At 36.3% G+C, this 25,357-nt stretch overlaps 2 protein-coding genes across 3 annotated transcripts; one reads left to right on the forward strand and one right to left on the reverse strand.

Annotated features, from left to right (window-relative positions):
* Window positions 1–1,774: 1,774 nt before the first annotated feature.
* On the reverse strand, window positions 1,775–12,957 carry LOC137948330 (myosin-12-like). Of its 2 annotated transcripts, XM_068794387.1 has the most exons (38): window positions 12,729–12,957; window positions 12,515–12,643; window positions 11,824–11,967; window positions 11,583–11,728; window positions 11,330–11,486; window positions 11,179–11,237; window positions 10,905–11,064; window positions 10,630–10,779; window positions 10,404–10,540; window positions 10,181–10,327; window positions 9,888–9,989; window positions 9,723–9,780; window positions 9,521–9,622; window positions 9,237–9,274; window positions 9,021–9,147; window positions 8,748–8,918; window positions 8,527–8,658; window positions 8,330–8,436; window positions 8,111–8,171; window positions 7,824–8,001; window positions 7,529–7,734; window positions 7,190–7,309; window positions 7,002–7,100; window positions 6,389–6,604; window positions 6,034–6,173; window positions 5,831–5,932; window positions 5,568–5,694; window positions 5,361–5,474; window positions 5,102–5,272; window positions 4,650–4,802; window positions 4,041–4,382; window positions 3,235–3,305; window positions 3,016–3,115; window positions 2,844–2,900; window positions 2,697–2,753; window positions 2,509–2,589; window positions 2,220–2,302; window positions 1,775–2,096 (listed from the first exon to the last, which is right to left on the reverse strand). In XM_068794387.1, exons 1-38 carry the CDS (start codon window positions 12,729–12,731, stop codon window positions 1,973–1,975), a joined length of 4,671 nt encoding a protein of 1,556 aa, XP_068650488.1. In that variant the 5' UTR covers window positions 12,732–12,957; the 3' UTR covers window positions 1,775–1,972. The 2 variants fall into 2 exon arrangements, with proteins under 2 accessions (XP_068650488.1, XP_068650487.1); XM_068794386.1 differs by lacking the exon at window positions 12,729–12,957 and having other exon boundaries at window positions 12,515–12,649.
* A 9,835-nt stretch (window positions 12,958–22,792) lies between these two features.
* On the forward strand, window positions 22,793–25,204 carry LOC137948651 (putative H/ACA ribonucleoprotein complex subunit 1-like protein 1). The gene is made up of 4 exons (XM_068794765.1): window positions 22,793–23,012; window positions 23,153–23,301; window positions 23,421–23,536; window positions 24,707–25,204. Exons 1-4 carry the CDS (start codon window positions 22,889–22,891, stop codon window positions 24,858–24,860), a joined length of 543 nt encoding a protein of 180 aa, XP_068650866.1. The 5' UTR covers window positions 22,793–22,888; the 3' UTR covers window positions 24,861–25,204.
* Window positions 25,205–25,357: the final 153 nt, after the last annotated feature.

Raw genomic sequence — 25,357 nt, forward strand, 5'->3', positions numbered from 1 at the left:
GGTATGCTAACCTTTCTCGGCTGGTTCATCTCGATCTTAGCTTTAATAGCTTCAATGTGTCTGTTCCTGAAGAAATATTCCAGTTGATGAATCTGGAATATCTTGACTTAACTTGGTCCTGTTGATGAGTAGGAATAAATTTCTCGGCTACCTCGGAATATCGGAAATGCCTCTGGGCTCTTGGTCCTTTTGATGGGAAGTAACAACAAGCTGAAAGGCGAAATTCCGAGGAGTCCTCAGCTGGACAGAATGAACGACATCAACGATTTTGCGAACAACAGTGGCTTATGCGGGATTCAGATTCAGGTGCTGTGTGAAAAGAAGGTATCGCCGAAGGGAGGAGAGGAGGAGGAGTTTGAGAGTGAGCAGTGGTTTTCGTGGGAGGGGGCAGCTGTTGGATACCCGATGGGATTGTTATCGGCTGTGGGTACATTTTACGCCGCTGGGTATCTCATTCCTCCTCCAGCATCCAAAGCGCAGAGAAGCCGACGTGCTCATCGTCTCCGGCGACGGTGGAGCGGTGTTCTGTGGCTTGTCATGGTAGTAGAAAACGTGAAGGAGGATTACAGGATCATTGAAAGCATGATTATGTTTTACGAAAGAAAATGAAATGCCATGCATAACCCGTATTTAGTTATTTGCTCGATTACCATTTATCAACGCACGCACACTCTAACGATCAAATTAGATTCTGAAAAAGTGAAAACCACATTTAGGTCTTCTTTGTTCTTCTTTGTTCTCTCTCACCGCTTGATATCTCTTCTCTCCTCTTGCCCTCTCTCCCTGCCGGCTGCAGTTGCTTCCCCCCAATTGCTGGCTGCTATTTTATTTTATTTTTTATTTTTTTAAATTTAAAGTAATTGTATACCCAAAATTTTTATTTTTAAACTCTAATATAAAATTTTCATATTTTGTTTCAATTAATAAATATTTTAAATCAATAATAAATGGTGTTAAATAGGTAAGAAAAAAATTTTAATTAATTAATTTTTTAAATAATTTATTGTTTTAAATATATGAAAATAAAAAATATATCAATAAATTTGATTTTAAACTCTAAAATAAAATTTTTGAATAAATTTTTTAATTTATTAATATTTTAAATCGATCATAAAAGGTTTTACATAGATGATGACATGGTTTGCCATGTTATATTTTAAATTGAATATTTTTTTATCATTAAATGGGGCGGCATCTTATATGGTGATGATGTGTAAGTAAGTTGATGTGTCATTCGGGTGTTGATGTGGCATGATAACATGGCAACACATAATCAGAAAAAGCTTATGTGTTATTTTTTAATATACACATGTAGTTGATGGATCAAAGTTCAATATTTTCCTAAATAAATTTAAAATTTCATTAATTTATCTAATTATGTTTAAAATTTTGGGTAAAAACCTAAATGATCCAATGTTTTATGAAAGAAAATGATGTATAAGCCGCATCTTGTCGATTACTATTTATCAACTCGTGGCGATCAAATAAATGCATGAAATTGAGCAAAACGAACACAAAACGATAAAACCGCATTTGGCGCCAACGGCAGTAGAGGAACCACACAGACCTCCACAATGTATTCCTTTCATACGGATTCGATTCTTAAAGGCAACTGCCACCAGAAAAAACACAAAAACGACAATCATTTTTATTTCTCACTTCAGACTCTGGTACATAATGAACTGCCTTTGCTTCTTTCTTTTGATTTTCCTTTTTCCAGTCTATATATCAATGGAAAATACAACAAATCAATCAATCAGCTGTCTGTATCGCGTCTCAAAAAATTTCTTTTCCCAAACAAAAAAAAACACTCATCACGCCCATTTCAAGGAGGCGCAAAAAAATTGGCCAAGGTCATGAAAAAATTACAATTACATTTCCAGCACTCACAAAAAAGGGAAGGGGAGAGAATTTGAAGTACAATTACACTATGTTCATTGCTTTTAACCTTTCGGCAAAGGAATGTAAACTCTCAGTCTGCACGCTGCAAAAGGAAATGGAAGTCCGATTTCTGACGGAGAAGTGGTGGAGGCTCTACTTCAGCGACGTTGATTTCAAGTCCAGAACGTGAGATGTCATCCAAAGAGAAAGGTATGCTGCAGTTTTTCCAGTTCATATTTGCTAGTTAACTATTTTTGTTCGAATTACATGTCCAGGTAATAAACTTCCTCTTCTTTTTTCTTTTCTTTTTTTTTTCTTATGGTTTCATGAGCGCTTACCTTGAGTCATCATCTAGCAAGAATGAATTGTTTGGTGTGTCTATGGAATCGCCTGTCACCAAAGTTCTCATTCTGCCAATTACCTGAAATTAACGAAATTTGGAACTATAAATAGGGAGAAAAACAGCCGGTATTGGCTGTATCAGCTAATAAACAACTTCATATCAGCTTATGCTGCTGATACCTATCTTGTTTTCAGGTACTCGATGAAACAAACTGTGCTACATAATTCAATATAATTAGGAAAAAAAATTCTTCCTCTCAGATAAATAAATAAATAAATACTCACTTCTTGTGACAAGCCTTGTGTTACATATTTGTCATCCCAGAACATTGTTCCAATGCGGTAAATTTGTGTCATGCTCAAAACCTGAAATATCAGTGAAAATCTTAATGCAGATACCCTTGTAGAAAAGTTTGGCGTACTAATCAGTTATAAAAAAATGACGACTTAGAGACACGGCTCATTCAACTTACAGGGCAGAGTTCGTTTACAATCTCCTCTAAAGATTTCTGGGTCTTCTGGTGCAAAACCTGTATGCACCAAAAATCGGATTCTTAGTAATCATGAACGTGTTCTGTAATATAATAATCATAAGAGAATGTTGAATCTACTTTGCCTACCAGAAACCCAACAGCTTGTCTTATGTGCTTCAGTTCATCCCATGAATTACCAGCAAACTGCAAACAGAATTATGATTACTTACCATAATTTTGAAAGTACAATCAGTAACACAGAGTGAAATGTATTTCATGTTTTTAAGTCTTTCATTATGTTACCATTTTTAGTTATTACCTGATCAGTTGCTTGAGAACACCATCTTTCTAATTCTTGTAAACCAGATTTTACATATTCTCCATTGCTAAATGAGCAGCAGTCCCTCCGGAGCAGTAAGCTGGAGAGGAAACACAGAAGGTTTAGTGATATGAATTGTAAATGTTTGACAACAGACGTATTTTAATGGGTAAGCATTAGCATTAAAATTTGAAATCTGGAGCAATAGAAGTACCATACCCGTTAAAGAGCTGTGCATTGATGTATGAGAAGACCTGACAAAAAGTTTTCCTTATTATCATTGAAGGGACCTGCAGATCATATCCAAACAAATGAAAAAATTAAGTGATTGATGAAACTCATAAATGTTTTTCTGTCATATGTCTAAAGATCATGTCATCCTTATAGATTCAATTAGCTTCTTTAGGCACATATCTCTGACTTCAAGTAGTTTTTGTCCATTTTTAAGTTGTGGACCACTCACATGGCTGAACTCTTCATGTTCTCTTAGGGCCTGTTTGGAACCCACAGAATAAAAAAGAAAAGAAAATAAAAGAAAATGGGAGAGAGTTATTTTCTATTGTTTGGCAGTAGAGAATCATTGAGAGAAAAGAAAATAAGAGGGAAAGTCACTTTCTCTCTTAGTTAACAAATTTTCTGTCACAAAATGATGGAATTTGGGGAGAAAAGAAAACAAATAAAAACCAATTGGCTAATTGAAGTTGATAGCAATAAAGTAGTTGGCTCTTCATGCTCACTAAACGTTCATAAATCACTTGTCTAATTAAAGTGGACTCCAATATCTCAAACCCTGAAACCATGAATAAAATAGTTGGCCAGCCAGCTTTTATTGTAATTTATGAAATCTTTGGGTCACGAACAGCACGGTTGGTTGGATCTGTTGATTGGATGGTGCTTGGAATTACATGTTTTTTTCAAGAATAATGCTGTCCAAGATCTCCATCTTCAAAGAAAATTATGTCTGTCCGCTGTATGCATGCTTTTCTAAATTCTGAGTTATAAGGATCAAAATCTAAATTACTTACATAGTTTTCACATAGTATGCTCAAGGTACGGTCAAGACTGTCGACAATACTTTGCCAATGCACAGCTGATGCCTGTCTAGCAACCTGACTAGTAGATGACCTTCTTATATATCTAGTTCTTACGGGTCGTGGTGCCTGTCTGCACATGGTCAAGAATGAACTGATCTCTTTCTTTAGACTGTCTCTGATCATTCCATATATTTTCTCTACATAGGCAGTCAAGTGTTGCTTGAATAATAGTGCTGGATATTTAGCTTCTATTTTTGATTGGACATCTGGCTTGCTAGCCATCCCACTGTATCCAGTAGATATCCCAATTCCAGATGCTGATGAACGATAACCCTGAGAAAAATAAATGAACAATAATAAGGTTAACAAGGTTAGTGTAATGATGAAATAACTGTATATAAGTCAATATGTTTCCCTGTAAAAATATTTCAAGAAAAACAGTATTAACATTGTATAACATTGACTCCTTTTTCATTTATTAATTTTTACTTTTATGAGCTTAGTTTTGGCAAAAATATTGAATAAAGAAAACTTACAGATAATACACCTTGACGACAAATTGTAGTGACAAGATTTTCACCGTTGACAGAAAGACCTTACCTGTGCCATTCTACCAAACAGAGTGACAGGTGCTCGGCTGCGGTGCATAGCTGTGCCTGATGCATTGCTTGCCTTTAGAGTATTTTGTAAAAGAAATAAGAGTGTTGATGTTGTTGATAGCCAATATGCAAGGTCTCGTATGTTGTCCTGATTCTGTTGTCCATAACAAAAGTTAGCTTGATCAGATTCCAGTATTCTGAATATGAACTCATTTCTGCTTCTTCTTCCAATGATCAGTAGCTATAAAAAGTAACTACCTTGATTATCTGCTAATTTATGTGGGATTAGATCTGCTAGCACATATGAAGTTGCAAGGAGCTGGTCCCCTCCAATCACATGGAAGAGGTGAATGATACCCATTTCTCTATTTAAATGAGTCTCATTCATCATTGGAGGAGATCAGCCCCATTGCAATTACATGTACTAGCAAATCTGAACTCAATTAATGTTACCTCTATAGATGTCCTTATGGTGTGAATAATTCTATCAAAAATGGTTGTCTTGTCTGCTTCAAATGATCTCCATTGCAGAAGAGATTTGTAGACTATGCATGCAACAGCAGGTCTGTTCTTATCAAATCGCTTATCTTCGGCAAGGCACTTAATAAGAGCATCATGATTTTCCTGGTTTGCAGAAAAGGACAAAAGTTGAATAGGATGTTTAGAATGACGTGTTTTCCTTGTTAAAGATATAACAGCCTAGAGAACATACCAATTGCCTGTCAGTTAGGGACTTTTGTTTGACAAGGGCCACATGATGAGAACCAGCATCCTGCAATTTCCTTTTTTCTGTTTCTGGCTTGACTTGATGAGCATTCTCAACTTGCTGCTCCATTAAAAGAGTCAGTTATTAGTTTAATAAAATATAACTGAAATTAAACCAATTATCTTCTATTTTAATTTATAAATGAAAGATTACCTGAGTGACCACTGAGGAGCTAGGTGACTTGAGCTGCTCATGTGTAACAATTTGTTGCACCACTACAGCTGATTGGCTGCTGAGTAACTGATTCTCGGATTCTAATTCAGCAATCTTGTTCTCAAGGCTGGCATCCAATGAAACATTCAAATATGATTAAATTAAATATGGAAACTGTTGTAAAATTTTACTATGTTTTATACTTTATTCAGGATAAAGAATAAAAAGTTTTTTCTAAAACTCCTTCATCTTTATATACTCACATTTTCATCTCTTCTGAGAGTTCTTCATTTGATGATGCATCCAAAGCTTGCTGGCGTAGAACTTGATTCTCTGATTCTAAGTTGGACAAATTTGTCTCGAGTCTGATATTTACAAAAGCAAGAAGGAACTATATACCTCATAAAAAAGAAACAAACAATGTAGAAAATAGTACACTTCGTGCATATGTGAGTTATTAATGTACCTTTCTATCATCTCTTGAAGTTGCACAAGTCTTGAATGTGAGTCCTCTGCTTCTTTAATATTAACTTCATTCTGTTTATGAACCTCTAGATACCTATTCTCAAAGTCTTCAGCCTTTTCTTTCCAATCATTCAGCTTAACCTACATATGAACAAGCCTTATCCAGTTAGTCTATGCAGTTCAAAATACAAAATGGGTATAGTAAGTACCTCTGAGATAATATACATCAGTCTTTTAGAGTTAGCACAGTGAATTAGTTGAGAGAGAATCTTATTTAAAATTAAGACATGAACTAAGACAAAACTAACAAGAAAACCTTGATTCTTTCTCTTTTCGTTTTTTTTTTTTTGTTTTACCTCCAACTCCTCATTGAGACTTTTTAGCAACTCTAGCTTGGTGTTGTCTACAACAGGGACTTCTTTTATGACTGGTGGAGCTTGTTCAATTGCTATTTTAACTGCTTCCCTTTCCCTTAATATTTCAGCATTCGCTTTCTCTAGTTGTCCTTCCATTTCATGCAAGGCAGACTGCAGCTTTGCAATTTCTTGTGCTTTTGCTTCCTCAAGGTCGATCTGCATGGGTAGTATCAGTTAGTTCTCATCCCTTGTATCAATTGAGAAAAGTTTGTAAATTAGAAAAGGCTTCTTCAGTGCAGACTAAATTTAGGCAATTGTACCCTTAGGGTCTCTAGTGGTTTAGGATGTGCAGTTGCAAATATTTGTGAATAAACAAAACCATAAAAGAAAACAAGGGAAAGTTTTTCTTCTCGTGTTAAGACATGATAACTGCCTCTCCAGCTTCTTTGAACTAGAGTGATTCTGGCCAATTTCTCAATGGAGCTAAATTCCTAACTTCAGGGTGGGGCACAAGATCGAATAATAAAACCTAAACCAACTAAAATTCGGTCTGGCTGGGCACATTGACAGCCTTCTTAACTGATCAAACAGCTTAAGGAAAGAGAAAGTATACCCTCATATGCTTTTCAAACTCTAACCGCCATGTTAGATCTTCCACACGCTTCTCTAGTTTGTCCTTTGCCTCTTTGAGTGCACCAGTCTCCCTTGCAGCCTGCATTTGAAAATGCATCTTTTTTAGCCCTCATCTAATTGGACATTTTAAAAGCAATCTATGGTTTCCTTTTAAGTAGAAAACTTCACCATTCTGAGTTTTCTAAGCTCCTTCCTTGCTGTTCGTGCTCTCCAGAGGCACTGAAGAGTAAGAGCAGCCTTCTTCTGCTGCTCATAAGCTGAAAAGGCTCGGAATCTACGCCAGCGAGTCTGTAATAAAAAAGTATTGGTTATTGCTTTGGCAAACATATATTTGTTCTACTTCAATTATCATTTTTTGAGTAGTTTAAGCAAATAAAAAAAAGTCTTTATAAAAGTGCATTTAATTTTTATTTTGGCAAAAAAATATCTGTTCTAGAATTCTAGTTCAATGAGCATTTTTTATTAAGTTGAAACAGAAAAAAATTAAAAAAAAGCCCATCATATGACCTGGATAATTTTAGCAGCCTTAGTTTGCCTTCTAAATCTGTACTCATTCTTAGCTGTCATGGCACGTAAACCAGTTTGAATCACAATTACTGCACCACGTAATTCTGTGTAAGCTTTTCTTGCTCGGTGGGCACGTGAATGTTTCTGTATACGTATCGATGCATCTTCTCTCCTCATCTGCTCATATAGTTTGCGTGCAAGCTGGGCTGTAGCACTCAAAATGTAAAAATGTCGGTTCCTATTGAAACATGGTCTTTCTTGTGCACAAATTAAAAATATGGCAAATAAGATAAACCTCTCCAGAATTTTTGGAACTGAATAGTGGCTTTGCGTAGTGAAATGAATTCCTTTCGAGTGAGATGTGTTCGTATCTGTCTCTGGACAAATCTTGCAGCTGTTGCCAAGACTTCAATTCTTCGAGCATCTAGTTCAGCCATCTGACCTGCTCTGAGGAACACTTTTGTTTTCCCTATCTGAAATTAGGAATTTGGATAAAATTACTATTAAATTTTTAATTATATTTTTAAAAATTTATGTAAACTATTTATATGTCATATTACAGGAGATAGATTTTCTACTTACCTGATAGCCTTTCAATCCCATTCTGTCACAGATGGCTGAACATGGCACTTTCTCATCAGAGCTGCCATAAGTTAATGTAGAAGGTATATTTAAGAAGAGGAACATTTGTGATTATTCATTCTGGTAGTCTAGGTTCAACCAAACTAATATTCTTTTTCTTATTTTTGATCATTTTCCTTGCTTACTAGCCACAAAAAAAAATACATGAATTTTACTTACCCATCTAAGACATCTGGAGCAAGCATCCCAAAACGATCTAGGAACTCATCGAAAGTTCTCTTTGTGGGGTAACCAGCACAACTTATTCTAATGGCCTCTAGCACACCCTGATACAATGTTCATATCATAGAGAAGTGAAGTTATTAGCAGATGAAACCCAAAAAGTTGAATGTCTATATTTACAGGAAAATACTTACCCCACATCTCAATTGGTTCAAGACATTAAAATTTTCAAAGATGCCTGGCTTCAAGACGGTATTTGGCTTCACACATCTAATGTAATGAGGTTCCGCCGTGCTTAAGGTTTCCATAAGGGATTGTAATTGTTGCTGAATGGAATATTGAAGGAGAAGACAGTTACATCAGAGTTCAAAAAGAAAGGATTAAAAATTCTAACTTCCAAAGTCTTGGCAGGTACCTTGAAGCGGGTCCCAATTGATGAGAATTTGGACTGCTTTGAAGATTCCTCTGGTAATGGAGGAAAAAGATTTGCCACAAAGAAGCATTTTGATGCATTCAGTAAAGCTTGGTGCTCCGCTACTACATAGTCCTTGTTTTTGTCAATGAATTGGTCTGCCTGGTAAATAACCTATTGAGCAGAAGATTACATCAGAATTTTTTTTCCATGAGATATTGAAGCAGGTAAATTACTTTATATGGAACTGAGCAACTCTGTTTTATCTCTTCTTACATCGCCAGCATAATGGTTGATGGTGAAGTCTGTCCGTGCAAGCTTTGGTTTGCTGAAGCGCTTGTGACCTTTGTATGTTTGGTACATCTTCTGAGCAAACGTTTCGTGAGTTGATTTCGGAAACATGCTGTGAGAAGTGAATAAAATTCATTAATCCAAAGTCTACCTATTATGTAGAAACAATTGCTAAAGGTCCCTAGGAATTGGAATACAAACCATGCTTCATCAAGAAGTGCAATAATTCCTCCTGGTTTCTGCATAATACATACGCAATCATTAATCCAAAATTAGAATTACCATCTTCAATTTTTAAATAATGATATCATAAAACTAAACGAATTTATATTCTTATTTCTTTAGCTGGCTAGCTAATTTGTTTGGTGCAGTTGGAACACACCGCCATATGACTTTAGAAGTATGTAGACACTGTTCTATAACGTCACATTATTGTGCTACAGGCTACACCTAATCCGAGTAAAGTCATTCTGTGAAACAAGTACCTTTTCTATCAGATCCAAAACATCTTGGTTGTCTACAAATTCAACATAGCTCCAGTTGATCTCTTCCCTGGTGTACTCCTCTTGCTCCATTTTGAATACATGCTGTAGTTTAGAAACAAATGACTCATTCAATCTCATATAGTAGATCTGCTTATCCAAAACAGCTAGGTATGCCAGGTTGAACAGTCGGTAGTAATATTACTTGATTGAAATGTTGTTGCAACTTCTCATTTGTAAGATTGATGCATAGCTGCTCAAAGCTGCCAGATAAGTTAGTAAGCTACCTGAATCATCCCGATTCTTTATAAACAGATGCAACATAGATGTCCCTTTTATTAGTTCCATTAAAGCAATTCTTATGTTTCACCTGTTGACCTTGAAGCTCTCAAAGCCATATATATCAAGGACTCCGATTATGCTGGAGGCGTTCTGATCCTGGCCAATAGAACTGTTGATCTTCTGCACAATCCTACAATGTGTTCATATGAAAATGAGTTTCTGAATATCAGATATTGGTGCAAGTAGAGTTGCTTAAATACAATATCCATCATTTTATATTTCGTATTTCAGAGTATTTTGGGTGCTTCATTAATCTATGGAATTTTTTATTGCATTTGACTCAAAGACACATATAGCAGAAATTGATATCGTAAATCTTACCAATCAAATAGTCTAGAATAAATTGTCTTTGCTAAAGCATCACGATTTGAAGCTGCTGATCCTGGATCAAGTGGTTTTGTTATATCACCATCTGGTGTAACAATGACCCGCTTGCATAGTGAATCTTCAAGGGCCTTCTTATCACACCTGGTAGAAACCATAATACCCTGTCAGAAAACTGCACACTCACAAGATAGCCAAGAAGGTTTGATGGATTATATACATTAGTAATTCGGCAGCTGTTTGAAGGTGGTATAGTGATTTTTCATCTTTTAGTTGGGAAGAGTCCGTTTCCTTCCCCTTAATGAAGTCAATGTTTCCAAGGTGAAGAATTGCTGCCACCACACGGAATATGCTCTCCTGCATATGGAAAAGTTTTACTATTAATATAATTCAGATGGACCTAAGCTAAAAGTATTCATTTATAACAGAACAAATAATTCCACTACCTGTTCTTCCTGGCTGATTCCAACAATGTCCATCGCATTTCGAGTCTCCAGATACTCTCGTGCATCATTCACATTTGCCACCTCGTAACAGTTTGTCTGGTTAAGGTAATGAAATGTTCTGGGATCCCCCAACTTGTATTTTTGAAGATCCTGAAAACAAATGACAACTTGTCACCTCAAGCTTCTATGCATCAATTTGGTGGGGAACTAGACATTGATTAGTCTGGCAACGTTCCCTAGGTACGCAAAAAGGTATTGTAATGACAAACAGTTACCTCGGGTGGTGCAGCACAGAGCATATAGAAGCAATGGTAGTTTCTCTCAGGATCAGACACTTGGCAAACACGAGACCTTTCAAGAAGATATGTTCGCACAGCAGCTCCAGAGATCTTGCCGTACTTGTCAAATTGGATTTCAACAAATTTACCAAATCGACTGGTAAAAGTTGACAGTCGTAATGTAAGATTTCACCTTGGAATGAAACTTCTGTTTTTTCCCTTTGAAATGAAAATGTAATTTATGTACTGAATCGATTACTCAAGTGTTCACCTTGAATTGTTGTTCTTCACTGTTTTTGCATTTCCAAATGCTTCCAAGACTGGGTTGGACTGGAATAGAGCAATAAAATAAATAAAACACAAAAAAAAAATCTTTTCAAATTACGGTTTCTTGTAGTGTCTAGTTTAGTCCTAATCCATACCTCCAAAACCTGTTGCTCTACTGTTCTTCCTTCAGTACCTGATCTTCCACCCATGAAAGCCAAATATCTCATTAGCATCTTAGTCGTCTCTGTCTTACCAGCACCACTCTCACCACTTACCAGGATGGATTGGCTCCCATGTTCATTTATCATAGCCCTGAAATATACAGGAATAAAGGAAGACCGGCTAGATTACAACTTCACACTCTTCTGCATACAAACTACCCAAGTCTACAATTTCGCGGTCATTTACCTGTAGCATGCATCTGCAACGGCAAAAAGATGAGGACTAAGCTCTCCAAATGCAGCTCCTTTGTACTGCTCCATCATGTGGACGTCATATAAATGGGGGAATCTTTGGAATGGATTCACAGCTATTAAGATGTTTCCTGTGTAAGTCTGTTAAATTAAAGCTCAGATTAATTTATCAGACCTCTTTCTGAAACTCGGTTAATATCTATTAATATTGAGCTAACTACTAACTAGCAACTCACATATATCTCATTAAGAGCAAACCGAGAAGCAAGATTCTGCAGAACTCCTGGCTCATGCAGATAAGCCAACTTGGTCATGTCATCAACCCCTGCAGGTGGAGCCTCTGTATCTTTTGGGTAGATACTGGAAAGATTCGCTATAACCTGGATTTCATAAGCATCCGCTTTAGTTTCATTTTTCTGAATAAAACATCCTAGTTTTTCCACCCACCCCTGTATACCAGCGTCCTATTTTCAAGATGATCTGATCAATTTATGCATTTCCTATTTTGAAGTAACCGAGCATCTTAATTTCTCTGTTAAGGTCCTCCTATGTACTTATTCTTACTTCTATGATGTCTTTAAAAACTGATATTCTCTAAATATTATCAGTTTAAACAAACGATCTGTTCCATCATATAATACTTCAGAGACGAAGTGAAGATATAATAGATTGTTTGTAGTTTATAAGTAACTAAATTAGACATGCAGGATCTAGAAGTGATGGTGAATTTCAGATTCTGGACGCAAGACAATCGTTTTCAAGAACAATAATAACAAGGTTAAATTAAGATTGTTCATCATCAATTATCGTCAACATACTTATTGAATCTCTTAAGTTCAGAAGCCAATCAAAAAATATGAAATCTGAACTGTAGGTGCTCATTAATGGAAGTATATATCTTTTGTCTAAATGACCAGACAATCTTACAGTTTTGCCATCCGTAGTAATAATGGTGGCATCGATGCCTTTGATTTCTATCACCTCTCCATCGATCCATGCTACCTCCGGTTCTTCCACCCAAACGTGCGAGCCGACGATTATATTCACCGGCGTCCCCTGCATCACTCAAAAGATCAGAATCAATAACAAGAATCAAACGTGTTCGTCAGTCAGAGCAGGAATCCAAGATCAAACTACTCACCATGATTTCAGCCCTATCCGATGCTCATCGATTTCAAAGAATCCAATGAATGAAGAAACAATAGAATTTGATCTCGCCGAGAAAGAACCAGAAAAGAATAAAAAACAGAGGATGGAAGAAAAAGATCTGCCAGAAGGAGGCCGGAGGCGAATTTGAAGGCAATGGCGGTGCGGTGGACGGCTGGCGACTAAGAATAAAGAAGAAAAGAGGATCAAGAAAAGGAGAAATAGTCTGTGGGGGAAAGATTGAAAAGCAGGGGAAACGCAGGGTGAAGTGTTAACTCAAAAAGCTAAAAGCCTCCCCCACCCGCCAACTTTTGGGGCCATGTAGGATGCTGACCTGGCAGTTGACGATGACTCGAGATTCCCTCCCTGGTCGGTTTCAGATAGGTGGGCCCGGTTGGTAGCCGTCCACTTGTGGGTCCTACTGGAGCAAGGACGGTGCGGATCACGTTGGGTTACGAATCTGGGAATCCGGATGCGCCGGGATTTTTTTCTTTGCAGCGACTGGAAGTGTACTGTGAGCCAGTGGCGACTGTGAAGAAGAATGTACTGTTTGATGACACGTCAGATGGTGAAATCTGTGTCAGCTGGAGATCTCTGTCCGGATGTCTCAGAAATAACTGCCATAACAAAAAGACAAAAGAGTCCTTTTTTAGATGGGAACTGGAGAATGAAAAGATTTAACTTGAGAAGCATTTAAGAATCGAGACTGTTCATCGGATCCGTCCATCTATAAGGGTCCACGTGAATGGACGATTCAAAATCCATCTCATTATTCATACACTGATAGCCTCATCATAGTAAGAGAAAATTAAATAAATAAATAGTGGTTGTAACTTGTGTATCAAGTTTAATATTTATTTCTATTATTTTAATTATTTTTATATTTAAAATAGTAATATTTATTTTCTGATAATAATTAAAAAATTCAAAAATAATGAAAAAAAACTTTCAAGATCAAATATAATCATATATTAAAAATCAAGTTAAAAAGTCTCTAATATTTTTTAATAATAAAATTTCAAACATTGACTATTTTAGCCCTCAAGTTATTTAATGTAAATCTAGGCATATCATAATTTTATCTAAAATCTGAAATTATTATTAAATGATTTTTTTTATATTCTAGGCGCTCGTGTATGAGACTTCCCACTCTCGCGGAATAACGAAAAGTCAAGAGGGCAAATTAGTCACTTGTGTAAATGAAGAAGTTCGGCGACCGAATTTGATGCGGGCCCAGGTTGGAGCCGACGAGGAGCCCACCATTTCCGCTTTCAAGACCGATATCCTTGGTGGGGCGGTGGAGACGTAAACCGGGGGAGAATTTTTCCCGGTCAGACGGGGACCGCCGATATCCGCGGCCGGCGGCGACTGGCCACGTGGGAAAAGCGCCGGGGGAGAAGCTTTTCGCTAATCTGGCGCTTTTCTTTAATCAGCAATAATTACGGTCTAAAAAAGAATATTAATTTCCGGGCCCTTGCTTTGTGATTCTTAAATGGAGGCGCCACTGGCAAAAGAGGGATCTGGTCCTCACGAGCGCGTGCCACGTACTTGAATCAGATTGGTGGGGCCCAGTCGTGCCTAACAGATCTGAATTGTCCGTTCAATGGGGCGCGTTTAGGGAGCTTGGGTTTTCTTGGATTGTTAGGGTTGAACCCTGGGTGGGCATATCGGCCATACATCGTTACATCTGGTGCTCCATATGGAGCAAGAGAGCTGCTCCCAGCAATCATGGGTGAGAACAAACTGAGAGAGAAAAACCGGTCTTAATTCATACTTCCCAGTGAAGACAGGAGCAGCAAATCCCATCACATCTTAGTAAACATAGTCTCCTGCTGCTTCTGCATTTCAATTAACCACCTGTGATTCATATCAAACATTGGAAAATAAGCACATAAAAGAATTATCCATGTTTTGATCCAAGCAAATGTTTTATCAGGAAAGAATCTCCTGATAGAGAAAAAAGGGATGAAATGCTTGGTCACTGATATTGAGCTCTGTAAATTCAACTTGGTGAAGTAATGGAGATCTCTATTCTGCTGAACCATCTGAAGGTGAAGCTCCTGCACTCTTCAGAATCTATACATCGGACTGCTTCCCTATTGATAAAAAAGTTCATTCAAATTCTGGCTTTTCTCACTTGATATGCTTATCATCAGCAACAAATTCTCTGTTGTTATCATTGTTGTCATATTTGAATAAATAGAAATTGCACCATTATCAGTCAAAAGAACAGGATGCTTGAATTGTGGTCCTTCCATGAAGAATTTACAAAGAGAAAATCACTGAATAACACAAATACATCCTCCGTGACCATCGGTTTCATCGTCTGAGTCGCCTGATTCACTGCAAACAAAAAAATTCCAAACGTTATGTTGAAATAGCTTGAGGAACCCAACTCTACCAGTTCAAAGACCAACAAAGTACAGAAGTGATTATCCCATTTCAGGTTGTGCATCATTTGTGTTTTAATCATCAGTACCTGACAAGAATATGTCTTTATTGTTACATATAAAAGACCCCCCACCACAACAAGCATTTGCCATTTAAAAAATAAAGTCATAGAGATTCAGGTTTGGCTATATATTTTGAACTTAACTATATATTACATTTGAAACCAAAAGATCAATTAATGGCATTGCTCAACTATACAAAAGTGTGAATCTAACCATACTTGGAGTCTGCAATCACAATGGATACAAAACCGTTTGAATGGCCAAAAATTCTGATTTGTCTGCTCAAGAGCACTCCACAGGTTCATGCAACTCCTACTGAACAGTAGTTGGGAAGAAAAAAGAATTTTGAAGTTATTACTATTCCCATTAAGCCATTACTGTTCTGAACCAAATCAAGTGGCTTAAAGAGCAATGTGGACAATGTAGCCAAAATAGCAGCAGGGTTTCAATAATCTCTCAACCTTTTTTTATTCAAAATATTTAGTCAAGACATGCCTAAAAAAGTAGAGGAACAGTGTCACAAAAAAAGATTAAACATAAATAAGAAGTCCACAAAAGAAGAGCAGAAAAAATAAGGAAATACAAACCCTATATGCAATATTTTACCAAGTTATCATACCAATTCCATTTTTTAGTGACACTGGTAGTCATAAGGAAAGATTAATGGTCAGGTGCAAAACTTATTAACAGCAAGGGCACTTAACTCTCCAAATTATTACTATTTTGCTCCTTCAACTTTGAATGGGGATACTGTTAAACAGAATACATGCAGCTTCAGCAATGAAAATGCAACTTTTAACCCACACTGGGTAAGTATATGAGCCTTATCTAACTAAAATCTGCTCAAAGAAAGCCAGAAGTTTAAAACGCTAATATGAGCGTAACCCAGCTCCGTCAAGCTGATTATAAACGTTGATTGCGAAAGTAGTTAAAATTTAAAGAATATTAATATGAAAAATGTCCATCAAACAATGTTGATATGATTTGTATCAGAGGAACAAGCTATCTTATCTCTAACCCCCATTTTTCATCAGTGAAAATGTGACAGAAGAACACTTTAAGAAACGCCGTCATTGATTCACCAAGTTGAAGATATTGTAATTAGTATTTACTTTTCTCAAGTAGTTTATTGGTGTTCACGTAATGATCATCATCATTGTCAGAGCAACTATTTAGAGATAAAATGTATGAACCATCAGAGCAACTATTTAGAGATAAAATGTATGAACACCCCCCCTCCTCTCTCTCTCTCTCTCCTCCATTCTGCTCTATCATGACAGAAGAATGGATTCACATTCATGTTCTAATAATTGACTACAATTTTTATACATCAGCTGTCAACCTGCATTTGCCAGGAGATGTGATCTGTAGTAAACTCTAAAAGGGAAGGTTGGTACTAGCAATCTGAGTTTATGGTTTTATACTTAAATATGTATAACAAGCATTCCAGAATATCAACATAAGATTTATAAGTCTTCTTCTTTAGAAGTACAGAGATGTTCTATCAATATGGATATTGATGAAAAAGAGTTCAAGTATAAGCATACACGTTAAGCTTTCCAAGTCGATCTTTGCTTCAGACAGCATAAGATAACTTTTAAGCATCTAGCCAATACTACCCAAAAGACCGGCCTGTTAGGAGCGGAAGACATAGGTACTTAACACCCAGGACCCTAACATTACACCCCCCTTCGCGAGCTGACGTCCACGGCGGCCAGCACCAGCGGCGGCCCACTCAAGCGGCTGCCCCATCCCAGTTCTCCAGGTCAGCCCCTTCCGCTTCGGTAGCACACACCGGGATTCGAACTCGCGATCGAGCGCTAGCTCTGATACCAAATGTTAAGCACCTAGCCAATACTACCCAAAAAACCGGCCTGTTAGGAGTGGAAGACATAGGTACTTAACACCCAGGACCCTAACAATAACCAAACATGTTATCAATCTCTCTTGACTTGTCTTGCAACTACCTAGCACCATTTTTTTTTTCCTTCAATAATTCAGTGTAGAAAGAAGATCAAGAAGCTTTTCCAATCAACAATGCTCCAGTATGGATACCAATCCACTTCCGTGCCACTTCCAATCATTTTTATCCCAATGGGTGAAACATGCAGAATCTCGTTCTGTTGTATTCCAAACTTAACTTATATACTCCTTTTATTTTTTTATTCCTAACAATCCGAAGATGTAATCTAGTGAAATATTGGAATTGATTGGGTTTGAGAATGATTAGCTTCTCTTGCAACCATTTTTTTTTTGAAAATTCTTGCAACCATCCATTATCATGTGACTCTTGATCAGCTTGAAGAATTGGGAATCAGCTACAATGACAGAAAGCACAACTACAACTACCAAAAAACATATAACCTCAACAAACTACAGCAATTACTGCAAACATATCAGAACAACTTGACTCAAGTTTTATTGCGATGCTGCTTAAATTTTGTCTGCACTAGGCATAATAAATCAAATATATACATAAGAGGTGATGAAATAAACTGGTTAAGGAAAAGTACACTACTTCAAGCCATAATGTCTCCAAAGGGCAAACACTTTCCTGTAGATTTCTAAGTTTAAGATTTAGAATTCCGAGCATAAGAGTACATGCTTTCTCGTATTAGGCATTAACAAACTTAAATCACCATGAAAATGAAAAATACAAGAGGAAATTTCATAGATACCTGGGTTCGAATTCCTTGATTTCCACAAGTTCTTTGCCTAAGAAATCCATCCATTGCACTTTTCCCTTGACGACCTCCTTTGGGTCTGATCCAGATGGCTTTCTGAGACTGCTCTTGGGTAAAACCTCAGCTTCCCTATCTAATACATCCTTCTCCTTCTCTTTTTCAACCTCAATTTTCTCATCATTTAACTGTCTCCCAGAATCAGGAAATGGAGACAAAGTTGGAGAAACATTTTGGGTATCTTCCAGTTTCAATGGGCAAGGAGAAAAAATCGGTACAGGAGATTTGCAGAAGCAAACAAAAGAAGGGCATTGAAACTTGCAGAACAAAACCCTCATTAAACCACCTAGGAGAAGTTAACTGATTACGAGAAATCAATGCCCATATCAAATTTTAAATGATTCGATTGAGTCACCCGAAGAACACCCAATTCGGTGTCGTGCCTGTAGAACTGACCAGAAGAAACCCAAACTCTTCATCAAATAAAACTACTAAAATTCATTTAAACTAGCAACTGATTAAAATCTTTCACGAGATCTGCAAAGAAAACTGTACCAGAGAAAAAAACTTATCGTTTGACCAAAGGAAAGAACCCAACTCTTGTGCTTGCCGAAAGGAACCTAATTACGAATCTTTACCGAAACAACATCCTTCTTCGACCATTCTCTACTGCAAAACCACCCAGAAAGGAACCAAACACACACACACACATGCACACAAAAAAAAAAAAAAAAAAACCCTTTTTACAAACAAAGAAAACAACTCTTCAAAGTTTATTAAGATTCCAGAGAGCTGACACAGGAACAATTAATAATATTGAAGTATAAACACTGCGGAAACTCGCCCCAAAGAAAAAAGTCCAGAAAGAGTACGGTGAAATTAACAAACTCGTCCAGACATGGACAATCGCAGAAATGCGTATGACTCGAACATGTACTGATTATCCTGAAACACAGTTTTTACCATTTTTTTTATCAACTGTAACTAGCAAAAGCTGCAATCCTGCAACAGCATCTCTCTCCCAGAAGGAAAAAAACTGGAGAAGGAAAAAAAAAAAGGAAAAAAAGTATTACCAACTGTTCAGATTCCCCAAATGACCAACACACCCTCTCCACGTCTCTGATAATGTTCCACTTTCCCTCAGAAAGTTCCTTTCTACTGCATGGAATGCTGTCGAGAAAAAAGCTAGTAAAAAGCATGACAGACAAAACACCGAATCACTCTCAGAGCAGAAAAAAAGCAGAACGTGAAGCATATGAGCTGGAAAGCCTCCCTTCCTCCGTAAACATGAAACAGAGTGAAACCCCCACTATTATGCAGAATATGAATCACACCCCCATTTACAGTTCCATCCCATCCGTTCATCCATATCTGAAATAAGATTCCCATTATAGAAATACCCATTGAAAAGATGCCCTTGCTCGGAAATTGCAGAGCTTCCATTATCGATTTTTTCTGGTTAAATAAAACCAAAATTTTGAATAGACGGATGAGATGGTGGGATGAGTGCCAGAGTTCCCTTAGAAGAAACAGTACAAAAAACCAGCAATGATGATGCTTCCCACCAACCCAACGTCATTATCGGCAGGGAACTACTATCTGCACTCGAATCAGCCAAGAACTAGGAAGAGGATATAATTTTTTATTTTTTTATATTGCTCTTCTTTTTTGAATCAAGATTTATGATTTCACGGCTAATGAAAGAAAAAATAAAATCTCACAAATGAATCTTCCAAGATAATGGATGTTGGGTAGGTTGTTTACCAAACGCTGAGCTGGGAATTCAAGTGTTTTTTTTATTAAATATCATATTTGTTGATTGGAGGGACATGTTGCAGATAAATGATTAAAAAATTAGATTCTGGGAACATCGTCTGTATTAAAAATCCCAAATGTGCAACATTCTCATATCCCAAATGTATTAAAAATCAAATTTTACAACAACCTTTGTTACTAGTGATCTTATTAGTTTAAAAATGATGATTCCAAACATTTTAGGCTTGCTTTGTTCTTAAATAAATTACTTGCAATGTTGTTTGCTTTTAAATTAAAATTTCTAAAAGTTTTTTTTTCACAAAGGGAAAAGGGGTATGGTGATATATTGATTCATGAATTATATTTGGACAATTTCATAATTTTGGAAAATAATCACTTGAGTCTAACTTGAAAAATTATTTTCTGAGAGTCCTACAAAAAGACAAATTAAAAGAAAAAGGAAAAAAAACATAGGAAACAACTTCCGATATTGTTCGAACAAAATATTTTAGAGCTTTTGAAACATAGCACTCTTATTATATTTTTCGATCCAACTCATTCACATTCGTAAATGAGTCTCATTCATAAGTCCAATGAGAGTATTTTAGCTTCAACAAATTTTGTTGGGTGAAAATTTCACAATCCAAATAATGTCGAGAAAGAATAACAATCTAAAGGAGCTTTAAATAAAATAATATATACTTGAGACATCTTTAATGTAGAAAGTAGTTTCCTTGAAGAGTGTTTAAAGATTTTTTTAGTACCTTGAAGACACATAAGAGTTCTTGAAGTTTGAAGCTAAAGCAAGCAAAATTGTGTGCAACAAAAGTCTTTAGATGACTCCCCACCTATTAGGGTTATCCCAAGTGTATTATCACCTTGGACACTCATATCAAGTCATCTTTGGGTGTATTTCTTAGAATAGAAGGGATTGATTGGAATTTCAGACGTTCATGTCTTGAGGGTTTGAGATTGTATACAAATACAGTATTGTTGTCTTAACTAAAATCGCGAAAGAAAAGGGGGTTCGTACCTTATAGAGGTGAATGACAATCAAATAGTTATCCACAAATCTTATTGGATTTGTTAAGAAATAAGCGGAAGGGTCCTTTGGTTATTTTATACCACTAGTGTTTTTATATTTTACATCACTTTGTTCAGCATGTTGAATTATATCTATGGTTTTAATTTTCATGTATTTTGAGTTAGTATTATAGGAGATATAAGGTGTTAAATGAATTTTAAGTATAAAGGGGCATTCTTATAAATTATACTATTTTCACTTAATAAAAATTCTAGGAGTAAAGCACTGTCCCCCAAGAAGACTAAAATTTACGTCTCTCTTAGTTCCTTCTCTCTTCTCAATTTCTCTGTTCTTCCTCGATTTCAAGATTTTTCAAGACGGATTGAATTAGGCACATCAACTAGAGGGAGCAAGTTTAAGAATTTCAACTTTCATATTATGACAGAAAAGTTAGTAAACCAACTTAATCAAATAAATAAATAAATAATATATAATATAGACAGTTTTCTTTAAAATAAATGAATAAGAATTTACATGGTTGGGCCATGGTCTACAATTATGAGCAAGAAAGAAAAAATATAATTTTATTAAATATTTGGTAGATTTTTATTTAAAAAAAAAAAAAGTGATACCTTTCTTGCCCTAATAAAGGGGGTTTTTGGATCTTAATCAAGAGTCCAAATTTTCATGATTTTGGTAGGTAATGTTGATCATTCTCTTAATTAGCATTGACTTGCTAATTACATAAGTTAAAGGTACTATCACAATATTAAGTCAAGATAGATATTGTGAAAGTGTTTCCCTCTCTCAAATCTAAAAAGCAATAGATTTGAATGTTGGGAAGCTGCCATTTTGATGTTAATTTTTTTAGAAGAATCCAATGGCAACTATCTCAACATGACCATTTCCATAATTTTTTTAAGGTAAAAACATGAAATCAGCTTTTGCATGGAACTTTAGGGGAGACTGGTTTGATTCATGCCACCAATTTAGACTGCATGTAGGGTCTACACCATGACACAATCATCAAACTCACTTTAAATCCTAAGCTTGTGAACATTATATAAAGGGTTATTAGAGACAAGGTCAAAAGAAAAGGGCACATTAGGTCTCAATCATGTTAAAGATATGTTAAAGTAGACTTGCATGCAACATATCATGAAGACTCTAGGTTTGAAGGTTTAGAATCTAGAATCCAATGAGTTTGGAATTCTCTTTCTCTTCATGATTTGAGTTCTACAATTTATAGTCCAAGTGAGGGTTATAGTCATGGTTTTGCTATTCACTAGATCGACATACGACTCAATTGATCTGATTTATCGAATTCAAATTCAAAATTCAAAAATAAGACCTCGAGTCCTTTCTGGATCTCAAGCAAAATATTAATGGAATCAAATTTTTATTTAATAAAATATATTTTACTTAAACTTTTTTAATTGATTTAAAAAAAACAAGTACAACTTACCATGTGGTTAATCAAAAAGCTCAATCTCATGAGCAATTGTTAATCAAAATCAAAGATCGAAAAATCACTGATTACCTATTTTACCGTTCTACGGGTTCATTTAAAAATAAATAAGAATAAATTTGTTATTTTAACTGTCTCGCTGATATAAAATTTAGAACAAAGTGGGTGGTCTGATCAATTTTTATAACATTCAGTGAGACTCATGTGAGAGTATTCAATTTTATATCTCACCAAAAAATCTAATTTTTATTATCTAATTTATTATATATATATTATAATATAATCATCCACTTTCTAAAGGATTTTCTTAGAATTTTTTTATTTTTATTTAACTATTGAAACTTTGGATAAACCATTTATAAAGTATTTATATTATTATTTTATAATTTTATAATATTTTTTAAATATTTGATTTTTCTTTGAGAGTCCATGAAATCTTTATATTTTTAGTAACTCAAAATTACTGGCATTTTCTATTATTACATTTTGTAATCAAATTATATTTTAACTTAAATTATAATAAATAATGACAGGTTATTCCCATTTCTTCTAATGTGCGTCTCACTTTAAATACCTCTCCTGAATCAGTAAAAAATACTGCCGTAAATTTAAGAGAAAAGTGCGTCGGATTAAGTCATTTCCCTCTTTTCTATTCAAACTGACGCATAAACCCTAAACCCTCCTACGCAAGCTGCGAGGGAGGGGAAAAGAGACTGGGAGCTCCTCGTCCCTCTTATTCGGATTTCCGTTTAATCGCTATTCCTTGCTGGAAAAATGAGACCGCCTCGCGGTGGCGGAGGTTTTAGGGGCAGGGGGGACCGTGGCGGGGGCAGAGGTGGCCGTTTTGGTGGCAGAGGCGGTGGCTTCCGCGACGAGGGTCCTCCGACCGAAGTTGTTGGTTAGTTCTTCTCGAATCTTATACTATTTCGTCCGCTGTTGATTTTTTTCTTCAATTTCTTTTCCTTTGAGGCTCTCTGTGGTTGTCCATTTCGGTTTGATTTTTTCATTTTTCTCATGTTGTGCTGTGTCCAACTACAGAGGTTTCGGCTTTTATGCATGCGTGTGAGGGGGATGCGGTCGCTAAGCTGACGAACGAGAAAGTTCCTTTCTTTAATGCTCCCATATATTTGCAGAACAAGACCCAGATTGGCAAAGTTGATGAAATATACGGCCCAATTAACGACTCTGTGAGTAGCCATTGCTTTAATTAGCTGTGTCTGGATTGAGTTTTGCATTGCTTTGATCTTGTAGTAGTAGTTCTTGTTAAAGTGCTCATGTTTGCATTATTTTGCTTTTCATGTTTTAGTATTTTTCGATTAAGATGATGGAGGGCATTATAGCAACTTCATATGCGAAGGGAGACAGATTTTACATTGACCCGGCTAAGCTGCTACCTCTTACAAGATTTCTTCCCCAGCCAAAGTATGTTGTTCCCCTCATCCATGAGCTTTATGTTTGGAATTTACTCTTTTTTTCTTCTCTTATTTGTTGCCGTTACCGCAATCTCTTATATTCCTCACTGGCAAGTGGCAAGTTTTTGTGAATCCAAAATATTCCTCTTATCAAGTTTGAATTGGATCATTTAATTTATAGGACTGTATGTCAACTTATAAGATACAGATATGCTGTTGAGGCACATAACTAATTGAATTAGACGAATAGAAGTTTCCCCCTTGCCACATATATGAGAACCTGTGGTTACTTTATAGTGCACATGCCTGTGCTCCATCCATCATCAAGCCCCCGTGTTATACCCTATAATTCAACTATTTTTTTAATCCATAATTACAGTGCATTGCTAGGATAGGAAGTGAAAATCTCCATTATTATTTTTTTCTTCAACTTTTGATACTGCTATTATGTAATGTTGGTATTGTTGGTAATGTTGGTACTCTTAATTTTTGGGCTTGTTGCTACTTAATTGATCTCATGACAAAAATTAGTATTAGATTTTAAAACTTGAATACTGTAATTAGAGCATGACTGAGGTAGAAATTTATCCATAATCTCTGCCTACAGACCTTTAGGCTTTAATCCTTAATACATTGGATGTATAGCAAAGAAACTCACCGCTACCGTGGTGTTGACTTACAGGAGCTTTGCTTTAGGTTTTAGTTTTGTTATTTGTTACTGTTGTCCAAAGTGTTACACTTACTGTTGCATCACTGTGAGTGTTTGTAGCAAATAGTAGGGGAATGGATGTGTATAACTCAATAAGAATAATCTGAAGCAAGAAATACTTGGAAGATGTCTTTGCAATGTGGTTTCTGAAGTTGCCAAGCAGGTCCCATGGATCTGTGATTTAAAATAAGCACTCAGTATTAATAAATAAATAAATACATATATATATAATTCCTAGTGATCATGAATTGTGCATTTGGCTTACATTACCGGTCCAAAACTAAAGCTTAACTTTTATTTCTGTAATCTCATAGATATAGAAGAAATCATCTAACACAATGTGTTATACTTGTACCTGTTGGTGATCTCCTGTATGAGAACTACGACCCTAGTTCAAAGTACTTCTGGTTATGCATTAGGGAAGCATTTCGTTTTTGTGTTCTCTTAATGTTGTGGGTGTTTTTTGTGTAGAGGGCAGGCACAAGCTGCAACAAGAGGTGGCCGTGGGGGAGGCAGAGGAGGTGGATTCCGTGGGGGAGGCAGAGGTGGATTCCGTGGTCGAGGTGCACCTAGGGGAGGCAGAGGTGGAGGTCGTGGTGGCTTCAGAGGTCGTGGCAGATCATAGGATCACATGGGACTTGAGACTGCTTATAATCAATTTGCAAAAATCTTTTCTGCGTCCAAATTGAGAAATTTTCTTTTGTAGGATAATGGTAATGTGCTGTAATTTGTACTTTGCTATGATGGGTAATTCTAAGCCTGTATCTATTGAGTGTTGTTCGGTGTGGATGAGGCCAGAGTCTAACTTTCACTTAGAGAGAAGCCCTTCTTGTAGGGCAAAGCAGATTATGCCTTCTCCACTCCTAATTTAATCCCGTGAGGATCTTTCAGGTCTTGTAATACTTTCTTTCTCTGTTGGTTCAGCAGGGTTTGTAAAAAGCTGCTCTGCGTTAACAAGCTTCTGCAGAATCTGGTTATCAGAATGCCAAGACCAAATTTATTTTCTTCTGAAAATGTATTGTTTTTTGCTGAAATGGCATGTCTGTTCATTGTGGGCGAGATTGCTAATGCATAATTTCAGTGCAAATGGTCCTGACAACCAGTTGAACGAGGCTGTTCAAC

This window comes from Aristolochia californica, unplaced genomic scaffold (genome assembly GCF_029961685.1).
Source record: "Aristolochia californica isolate CCGP_79_NKW_82.1479 unplaced genomic scaffold, dmAriCali1.0.hap1 SCAF_13, whole genome shotgun sequence".
In the NCBI taxonomy this organism is placed as follows: domain Eukaryota; kingdom Viridiplantae; phylum Streptophyta; class Magnoliopsida; order Piperales; family Aristolochiaceae; genus Aristolochia; species Aristolochia californica.